Source organism: Colobus angolensis, unplaced genomic scaffold (assembly GCF_000951035.1).
Source record: "Colobus angolensis palliatus isolate OR3802 unplaced genomic scaffold, Cang.pa_1.0 Scaffold125, whole genome shotgun sequence".
NCBI classification, from domain to species: Eukaryota; Metazoa; Chordata; class Mammalia; order Primates; family Cercopithecidae; genus Colobus; species Colobus angolensis.
The window spans coordinates 5,991,986-6,002,754 of NW_012113697.1; the positions used below are offsets into that span (position 1 = coordinate 5,991,986).

At 51.4% G+C, this 10,769-nt stretch overlaps 1 protein-coding gene across 5 annotated transcripts in view; it reads left to right on the forward strand.

Annotated features, from left to right (window-relative positions):
* Positions 1 to 10,769, forward strand: part of GAS7 (growth arrest-specific 7) — a 230,157-nt gene that overhangs the window by 199,266 nt on the left and 20,122 nt on the right. For all 5 annotated transcript variants that reach the window (XM_011933266.1, XM_011933264.1, XM_011933262.1 and 2 more), the window contains 2 exons: positions 2,206 to 2,280; positions 8,146 to 8,224. In XM_011933266.1, the coding sequence (XP_011788656.1) occupies positions 2,206 to 2,280; positions 8,146 to 8,224 (154 nt within the window). The remainder of the gene's footprint in view (positions 1 to 2,205; positions 2,281 to 8,145; positions 8,225 to 10,769) is intronic.

Sequence of the window (10,769 nt, forward strand, 5' to 3'; positions counted from 1 at the left end):
TCCCCCTCTCTCTCCCCTCTCCCCCTCCAAGTTCTGAGGTCCTGTTCAGCATACACTCACATACCCACACACCTGCACATACCCACCTGTCACGCATGTGCACACACAAACAACACTTTCCATCTGGAGTTGGAAATATTTATAGCAAATTGCAATATCTTTTAAAAATATTTATTTTATTTTTTTTCTTTATGAGACAGAGTGTTGCTCTGTCACCCAGGCTGGAGTACAGTGGCATAATCTTGGCTCACTGCAACCTCTGTCTCCGGGGTTCAAGCGATTCTCCTGTCTCAGCCTCTGGAGTAGCTGGGATTACAGGCGTGCACCACCACGCCCAGCTAATATTTTGTATTTTTAGTAGGGACGTGGTTTCACCATGTTGGCCAGGCTGGTCTCGGTACTCCTGAGCTCAGGTAATCCGCCCGCCTCAGCCTCCCAAAGTGCTGGGATTACAGGTGTGAGCCACTGCGCCCAACCAAAAATTTTCCTTTTTAATTATAACAGCCGTAATCAAGTCATAATGCTTTGGCGTTTTGAAGCACCCCTTTCCCTTAGAGGGCCTATTTTCAGATGAGATTGGATGTGTTCAGGGTGGTATGGGTGTAGACAGAGGGCCTATTTTCAATTTGTGTAATCAGATCCTTATTTTATGACCCATTAAACTGGTGGGAAATGGAGAGGTTGCACGGCTTGGGTTTGAGAAGACAAGGGTATAAAACACGCAAATAGGAAACTGGCTGCAAAAGCCAAAGCTTGAACACGCTTATGGTTCATATTTCCATAACAACGTCTTGTTAGCAAATAAATGGAAACTGCCATTTCAGGACATTCTGGGCTTCCTAGAGAAAACGCATGCACCATCCACCTTGGGATCTTGGGAAGGCCTTTTAGTGCCAGGAGAGGTGAGAGCTGAGGCTCAGAGTTGGGAGCTTCCCTGGCTCGAGGATAGGTGCTGGCTGATTTGCTGGGGTCTTGGTTTCGGGAAGTGGGGCAGAGGTGGAGGAGACGCACGCTTTGGTCCTGGAGGTGAGACACAGGAGGCAGACAGCGTATACACCTCGTGTGCCTGGTGCATGCGGTCGGCATTGAGGAGCTGGGAGTGTGGCATGGATAGATCTACTTTCTACAGATCTCTCTTGGCCACAGTCTGGGGGTGAAGGTAGGGGGATGGAGAGGAAGTGACAGAGGCAGATCAGTTGGAATGAGACTCAGGAGGACCTAGAGACCAGTTGAAGGTGGAGGTGAGAGAAAAGCAGGGCAAGAAGGGACGAGATTGTGAGTCTCCTGACGCCAGACTTTGTCAGCCGCCCTCTCTCCATCATCGTACCCTTTGGGTGCCAGGTGCTTGAGCGGCTGGGAAGCAAATGCTGTGGTCCCAGCATCTCTGGAGCTTTTCTGTTCACTGTGTGATGGACCAGGGGCTCTCTGAATCCTGGGCTCTGGCCAGCTCCGGTTGGCGTAAGCATAGCTCCTCTGTCTCCCACTGGGGCCCAGAGGACCACTTAGGTGGCAAACAATACCTCTGACAACATGTTTAACACGACGTGGCAGATAATACAGGACCCTCCCTGGGGAGTTGCCTTACAAATGTGTCAAAGGCCTGCCTGCCGGAAGCTACGTCCAAGGCTACTTTCCTCTCCAGGGAAATAGAATCTACCTGCAGCCCTGGGCACTGCCAGGTTTCCATGGAAATACTTGCATCCAGCAGGCTTGACAATCAGAGGCACTGGGGGTGTGAGACGGTAGGGAGATCTTCTGTTCTGCTGCTGAGGGCCCGAGGCCACCTGGGAGTTCTGGGGCTGGAAGGGAGAGGGGACAGCACTGGGTATTGCTGGTAGTCCATCACGAGTTGCAAGCATTCATTCCTTCCTTCATTCATGTATTCATTTAGGGGTCTTACGTTTCCCGTTCTGTGCTAGGAACTGTGTAAACGCCAGTTCTCGTCTTCACAGCTCTAGGAGACAGGAGAAAATATCCCACTTTGCAGATGAGGAGATGGAGGTCTAGACAGTTTTGTTCATTCGTTTATCTGACAAGTATTTATTAAGCACCTACTGCATGTCAGGTGGACAGACAAGAGTCATGCAGTCTCAGAGCTTATGGTCTAGTGGGTTCCTTTCCACGGCTGAGGTGTGCAGGGCAGCAGGGCAGATCCACCATCTGGCACTGGAGAGCTGATGTGTGTTGGGTTTTCTGTCTTTGCAGGATAAAGATTGAAGAAGACTATGCGAAGAACTTAGCTAAGCTGTCTCAGAACTCCTTGGCTTCTCAGGAGGAAGGGTGAGTGGGTAGGAGAAAGGTGGGAGTGGGGAGGATGGGGGGGGTCACTTAGGAAGGAGGATCAACCACTCATCACTGCTCACTGGCATGGCCCCACTTTGGATGGGGAGCTCTCCATAGGCCTGGCTGAAGGTGGGCACTCGTGGCTCAGGTAGGCGCTCATGACTTAAGATGTGTGCCCGTGGCCCAAGCAGGGCACCCATGACTCAAGGTGTGGGCGTCCACACTCAAAAGGGCACTTCCGGCCGGGCGCGGTGGCTCAGGCCCGTTATCCCAGCAATTTGGGAGGCCGAGGCGGGTGGATCACAAGGTCAGGAGTTCGAGACCAGCCTGGCCCATATGGTGAAACCCCCTCTCTACTAAAAATACAAGAATTAGCCGGGTGTGGTGGCGGGTGCCTGTAGTCCCAGCTACTTGGGAGGCTGAGGCAGGAGAATGGCATGAACCCGGGAGGTGGAGCTTGCAGTGAGCTGAGATCGTGCCACTGCATTCCAACCTGGGCGACAAAGCAAGGCTCTGTCTCAAAAAAAAAAGACACTTGTGCATTATCTTCTCTTTAGTGACCAAGGGCCATGTTCCAGATGTTGGAGTATGTCAGAATCACCTCTGGTCTGACCCCTGGTAGCTGGGCAGCAGCTTCTAGATGCCTACTCCAGCTCCCCTTTCTCTAGGGGCAGGCTGGGGGGAAGCTGGGTATGAGAGGTATGAAAGGGTAATGTACCTGGCCCCTTTGTCTGGAGCTCTCTCCTGTGGGCTTGAGGCACAGGCTCCCTTCCCACTAATGCTGTGACTGTTGAGTGGGACCTGGGCTGGGAGAAGCTTAACCCAACCCTCCCAGCCACAGAAGGATTCCTAGTGGGTAAAAAAGTCTCAGCCCTTATGCACCCCTGGGGGAAATGGAATACGGTACAACCACTGTGGAAAACAGTCTGATTGTTCCTCAAAAAGCTAAGCATAGAATTACCATATGACCCAGCAATTCCATTCCTAGGTTTATACCCAAAAGAATTGAGTACAGGCACTCAAACTAATACATGTATACACATGTGCAGAGCAGCAATATTCGTAACAGCCAAAAGGTAGAAACAACCCACGTTCCACCCAGCCATGAGAGGATAAACAAATGGTGGTGTATGCACAGTGGATATCCATGGATAGACGATGGAATATTATTTACCCATGAAAAGGAATGGAACACTAATACATGCTACCATGTGGATGAGCCTGGAAAACATTCTGCTAAATTACAGGAGTGTGGCACAAAAGGTCTCATAGTGTATGATTCCATTTATGTAAAATGTCCAGAACAGGCAAACCCATGGAAACAGAAAGTGGATTGTCATTTGCTTGCCAGGGTCTGAAGGAGGAGGGGAATGGGTTGTGACTGCTTAGGGGCTGCCGGGTTTCCTTTTGGGGTGTATATTCATCTGGTTGGGCTGCCACAACAAGATGTCCCAGACTGAGTGGCTGAAACTACAGAAATTTATTTTCTCATGGCTCTGGAGGCTGGGAAGTCCAAGATCAAGGTGTCAGCAGGGTTGGTGCCTGGTAAGGACTCTCCCATTGGGTTGCAGATGGCAGCCTTCTTATTGTGTGTTCATGCAGCCTTTCCTTGGTGTGTACTCAGAGCTCTGTGATGTCTATTTTTTTTTTTTTTTTTTTTGAGACAGAGTCTTGCTCTGTCGCCCAGGCTGGAGTGGCCTGATATCAGCTCACTGCAACCTCCACCTCCCAAGTAGCTGGGATCACAGGCATGTGCCACCATACCTGGCTAATTTTTTGTATCTTTAGTAGAGACGGAGTTTCACCATGTTGGTCAGGCTGGTCTAGAACTCCTGACCTCAGACAATCCACCGGCCTTGGCCTACCAAAGTGCTGGAATTGCAGTGTGAGCCACCGCGCCTGGCCAAGGTCTGTTTTTATAAGGACACTAATCCTATCAGATCAGGGCTGCACCCTTATGACCTCATTTAACCTTAATTACTTCCTTAGAGGCCCCATTGCCAAATGCAGCCACATTGTGGGTTAGGGTTTTAACCTAAGAATTTTGGTAGGACATAAACCTTTAGTCCATACTAGCGTGACGAAAATGTTTTGGAACTAGATAGAGGTGTTAGTTGCACTCACAAAACGGGCATTTGATTCGGTCTTGTCCTAAATGCGCCTGAATTGTTCACTTTTAAATGGTTAATTTTATGTTATATGGATTTGACCTCAGTAAAAACACAAAGACTCTCAGGAGGTTAGAGCTGAAAAGGTCCCTAGAGGTCCTCTCTCTTCCAACCTCCTTCTGGTGCTGGTCTGTGTTTGAATTCCTCCTCCAAGGGGCAGTGAACCCCCGAGGAAGGAGGACGCTCTGTTGTGGGACGGCTGTGGTTGTCAGCGAGCCGTGATGTTCAACCAGTCCAAATCTGCCTTCATGGCTTGAAATCCTTCAGGGGACTGAGATTTTGCCAGCCCAAATGTGGCTTTGATTAAGCCCTCCACATGGGTTGGCTGTGCAGCCAGGCGGCCTCCTTGGAATGGTTCTCACCCTCCCCGCCAGCCGCAGACCACAGGGCAGCCCAGCAAGACCAGCGTCCCTTCCACAGATGTAAATGAGGTTAGTTCATTCCTGGCCTCCTCCTGCTCCGTGCACGGGGCCTGAAATGGGGCAGGAAGGCAGCACATAGAGGAGCAGCTCTTGCTGCCTGGGAAGGGGCTTTCCTAAGTCTCCTCGTGCCCTGCAACCACTGTGCCGCTCTGGAGTCTTCCGGCTTCCACCTCTCCGGCCTGGGCTGCTGCCAAGGACACTGTGTCCTGGCCAACACGCACAGCATATGCTCCTCACCCGAGCAGTCCAGCTCCGTGAGTCAGGCCCACACTGCCATACTGTACACACATGCGCGGACAAACACAGAGACAAACAGCACAAGCTCACATACATGCATCAGGGCCACTGCCCCATAGATGTACACATTACTCCTCACCCTGCGTGCCCACATAGCAGCCCCATGCACACACTCCTATAGCAGGCACTGGGGCATGAACGCATGAGCCCCCTACATAAAGCGTGCAACGACACTGATTTACGTTTACACACAGCTTTGGACATTTAACCCCATCTCCTTGAAGACTTTCAAAGCAAAGCAGGAGTCTAGAAATTTGAAGCAGTCGAGGAAGATGCTGCTCAGGGAGGCTGGAGTGGCTTTTGCAGTTCAACTTCTGTCCAAATTAGATTTCACAGGATATGTGCACATTGGTAAATAAGCAGAATTCGGCTGTTTGTTCTGCCTTTAGTTTTTCTCTCCTGTGTGGAAAGGAAATGGGATTTTGGTTTTCCTAGTGGGCGGTCATGACAACAACATGCATTTTGACTTGGCGTGCCTCAAACTATATGTTGGAACAGAGATGCATCTCAGATTTTGTTTTGTTTTTCATGAACTGTTTATCAGATGAAAAATCTCCTTTCGAATTAATTTGTAAGTAGCTTTTTAATAAATGGTGACATGACTCCAAAGAGCCTGGAATATTGGAGAGCAGGGAGGCATTCATCAAGGATGCACTGGCTCAGAGGGGCCCATCTGAATGTCTGGAGAGATGTCCTCCCACTTAGCAGTGCCCGGCCTGGAGGTAGAGCTGAGGATGTTGTGTTGGGTGGAAAACCATGGTTCATCCTTTCCTCCCAGTTGCCCAGAGATGACATTCTCAGGCCACCATGGCTGTCCCTGGGCCATTTACCTGCCATGTGCTCTGCTGACAGTAGACGGACAGCTCTGTGGCAAGATGCATGTGCTCATACAAAGCCCGGGCACTGCCCAGGGCCTTTTTGACTCTGTGACTCTTGTTCGTACCTCCTGCCAGCTGCTGTGGGTGGCTCAGCTGCAGGGGCAAACCCCTCGCACCTCCCTTTAATCCAATTCCCACTCCTCCCAGGATAGCCTCCATATGCTTCAAATAGTGTTGGCTTTCACCCTAGAGCTAGGAGGCATCTTGAAATAATTTGTGTGTATGGCGTGAGGTAGGGCCAAGATTCCTTTTCCTCCTATGGATGTACGGTTGTCTCGGCACCATTTGTTAAAAAAATCATCTGTTTTCCCCCATGGAAACACCTTAACCTCTTTGCTGCAGTCAATCAGCCCTAGCTGTATAACTCTGTGTTCTGCTCTGCTGATCTGTGTAACTGCCAGGACTGCTCCCGCCACCTCTGGACCTCCTACCCACCTGTTGAATCAGGTGGGACACCCAAGCCACCCAGAGGGTGTGGAGTACCCCAGCACAGCTTCCTGGAGCTCAGGCCCTTCAGGCAGAGACAATTGTCAACAGCTTGGGTTGCCCCGTTTCATACTCCAACGCTTCTCTGGTGGCTTCCCCTGCCAGGATCACTGAAGGGACCTTTCTTTGCTGCTGGACCCCTAGATAAAATCAGGCAGTCATTTCCCATAAACACCCACCTCGGCCTGAGCCAGCACCCCCCACCACACAGGCCTGGCCAGCCATCAGAGGGATCTGCTGTGCTCTGTTGGGCAATTCTTTGCTGCTGGCTGCTCTGCTCTAGACCCAGAAGCCTCACCACATGCTGTCTTTTAATCAGCTTTTGCCACTCGACTTTAATGAATTCTCTGGGGGAAGTGGCTTTTGGATGATATTAAGTCAACGGAACATTTCAGCCTGGATTTACTGGCTGTGTTGAAGAGGCTGGGAGCAAGAAAGCAGGGGTATCATTTGGAAGGGTCATGGGGTTAAAGAGCTCCAAATCATAGAGAATGTAGCCTGGGGCCTGCACTGGCAAGTCTTATGGGGCCTGCACTGGCAAGTCTTAGGGACTTGAGGCGATCTCTTCTACATGAAGCCTCTCCTTGGAGTGGAGGAGTGATGCCGCTAAGAGGACTTGGCCCTTCTCTAGTAAGCTGTGGGCCGCATCAGGGCTCACAGCTAGAGAAGCAGTGCTAGAGGAGATCGTGCTTCTGAGGATGGCAGTGGGAGCCTTCTCTGCCCTGTGGCTGCATCTAGGTCACTGGACCCACACAGTCCATCTTTGCCCCTTCTGGAAGCCAGGCAGTTGGGGTTTTTCCCATAAGCAGGGCTGCCTGGTACCTTCTGTTTGAAAAGAGCTTCTCTGGCTGGGCACAGTGGCTCATGCCTGTAATCCCAGCACTTTGGGAGGCCGAGACTCACCTGAGGAGTTCAAGACCAGCCTGGCCAACATGGCAAAACCCTGTCTCTACTAAAAATACAAAAATTAGCCAGACGTGGTGGCGCATTCCTGTAATCCCAGCTACTCGGGAGGCTGAGGCAGGAGAATTGTTTGAACCCAGGAGGCAGAGGTTGCAGTGAGCCAAGATTGCGCCACTGCACTCCAGCCTAGGTGACAGAGCAAGACTCTGTCTCAAGGAACAAACAAACAAAAAGAGCTTCTCCCTGGAATAGAACCTGTTTCCTTCCTTGATTTATTAGCAGATGCTTGTACCCCTCATCGGCAAACCAGGGAGGGGTGATGTGAAAGCTCTGGGGACAGTGACGGCCCAGGGATCAAGGCCCTCACTGCAGCTGAGGCTTTGGAATGTCCCCATACTTGCTTCCTGCACCTTCCTGGGTCCTTGCAAGCCTCTGGATTTCTAGGAATCCCCCGCCACTCGGCTGTGTGCCACAGTCTGTTTCCTTAGCTTCCCAAGGTAAGGTGAGCTCACTTGTACCTTGGTGGCTCATCAGACCCTGTGAGTTGAAACGTGATGCTCGTGTCTGGTTTCTGCCCAGCCTCTGCCTCATCCGCGTCCTCATTCTCAGCTGTCATATACCTCCCTGAGACCTGGGGTGGAGCCCCACCGTCGCACCTCAGGAAGGGCTTTGGCTTCTGACCTGAGTCTCATGGTCTTTTTGTTGCAGCTCCTTGGGCGAGGCGTGGGCCCAGGTGAAGAAGAGCCTGGCGGACGAAGCAGAAGTTCACCTCAAGTTCTCTGCCAAGGTAACCCCTCCCTGCAGCCGCTCTCCTTTGGTCTTACATACTAGGGTACTGAAAAATAGTTAACAACTGTCTCTCCAGTTTGCCCTGTTTGCCATTTTCCCTGGTGTAAACTTCAAAGTATCAACATGAAGTCACGGAATACGGAGTTGGGAAGAGATGCCCAGTGGCTCACCATGAGATGGTGCTTTTTTTTTTTTTTTTTCCCCCCCGAGACGGAGTCTCCCTCTGTTGCCCAGGCTGGAGTGCAGTGGCCGGATCTCAGCTCACTGCAAGCTCCGCCTCCCGGGTTCCCGCCATTCTCCTGCCTCAGCCTCCCGAGTAGCTGGGACTACAGGCGCCCGCCACCTCGCCCGGCTAGATTTTTGTATTTTTTAGTAGAGACGGGGTTTCACCGTGTTAGCCAGGATGGTCTCGATCTCCTGACCTCGTGATCCGCCCGTCTCGGCCTCCCAAAGTGCTGGGATTACAGGCTTGAGCCACCGCGCCCGGCCAATAAATATTTTCTTACTGAGTCATGAGTGAACGGAGCCCTCTGACTATCTCCACCCCACCCCCAGTCTTTTCAGGTCTCCTTTCTCTCAAGATTTCAAGTGACTCTCCTCTCCCCACTTCCTGGCACATATCTCCAGGTTTTCTGTCTGACTCTCAGCTAATTTTTAGATGAAAAATAAACTAAATCTCTCAGTGAAATAATCCACTCTAAAGTGTATGTGACTGGTGGGGCCGCCCATTAACAGTCTTGCCTTTTAAAGAAACAGGAGCCGGGTGTGGTGACTCACGCCGGTAATCCTAGCACTTTGGGAGGCCGAGGTGGGTGGATCACAAGGTCAAGAGACTGAGACCATCCTGGCCAATGTGGTGAAACCCCATCTCTACTAAAAAAAAAAAAAAAGAAAAATCAGCTGGGCTTGGTGACGCACGCCTGTAGTCCCAGCTACTCGGGAGGCTGAGGCAGGAGAATCTCTTGAACCCTGGAGGCAGAAGTTGCAGTGAGCCAAGTTCATCCCTCTGCTCTCCCATCATCACTAGTCAGACACAGCAGGGTAAAATGCCTAAACTCTGAGTCTCCCTTCTTTAAACACATCCTTGATCATTTGAAGGTAGCATCCCTCAAAGATGGTTGCTCCTTCCTGGGGCTTCCACGTTCAGCCCTCACTGGTCCTGTCTCTTTCCTCGTGCCGTTCCCATTGCAATCGCAATTCCCTGCTTTTGGGATCCCATACGACGTACCCCATGATGGTACTCGGCACACACAAGGCAGAATGAGTGACTCAGATGACTGAGACACGTGAGAGGACTTTCTAAGGAGCTGGGTGGGAAGAGGGAACAGAGCTGCTACAGCTCCCCGTGGCTTAGTGTGCCCCAAGATTGAGTTGACACCGAGATGTGAGTGACAATTCCCAGCTAGCGAAGGCACGCTAACTAACCTCACTACTCCAAGCGCTTCACAAGAAAATTGCTACTCAAGTCCTGGCAGAGAAGGGAACTCCATGAAAGGGTCTTTTTCCTGCGGTGCATCCAAAACAGCAAGTTATTTTTCAGCGGCAGATCATGAGTAGCTTTTTCCTCCAAGGCCTCCCTTCTCCTGTCGGAGCCCCCAGCAGCTCCATTCTCTGCTGCGGCAGAAACTTCCATTGACTGGCAAGATGCCTGGGTGGGCTGCCATTGTGATGGGGTGGGGCTGGGAGCCAGAGCTGTGAGCTTTGGAAAGGTCACTTGCTGGGTGCCCGGGAATCTTGGTGGCATTTACTCCCCATCAGCAGGACCCCTGATTCTTGATTGTTTAGAGTACTCAACAGGTGGTAAAACCCTCTCCGGTGGGCAGTGGTGATGTAAGTGGTATGGATGGCTGTGCGCAGGATTTAACTCATTGCCGTCAACCACCGTACGAGACGGCGGCGCCGTTTCACAGTGAGAAGAGGTGGGGTGAGATCGCAGCCCGTGGTCACACAGCCACGTGGGCTCAGTCACAGAGCAAGCCAAGGAGAGGAGTGAGCAAGTAGGAGACTTGGTCCCCAGAGCTTTTCTTCCAGCAACACCCCCTCTTTGGCAGACCAATGGCATTGAAAACACAGCCTCTTCCCGAACCTCTGCCCTTCCAGGGGTTGCCAATGGGCTGGTGCAGACTGACCCCGGACAACCAAATGCTCAGAGCATTTTTAAGTTAGTGTTCAGGACACAGAGGGGACCTCACCATTCAGCTGATGGGAAGCTCATGAAGACCCATCATGCAAAACAGACTTGGCTACAAGAGGCTCTCGGCTGCTTCCAGCCTGTCGGTCAGTGTTGGTGGCCTCAGGCGATCATCGCAGCAGCCTAGTGGTTTTACGGAGATTCCTTGAGAAGAAAGTGCCTCCAAGGATTTATTTGACTGCCATGAATAATATAGCTCCATATGCTGAAAATCCTTTTTAACGTCTGCTCCAAAAGACTTATTGAAATTCTGCTCCGAATGCTCTGTGTCAGGGGTAAAAGCTCTTTAAGAAATGCAGGCCGGGAATGGTGGCTCAAGCCTGTAATCCCAGCACTTTGGGAGGCCGAGACT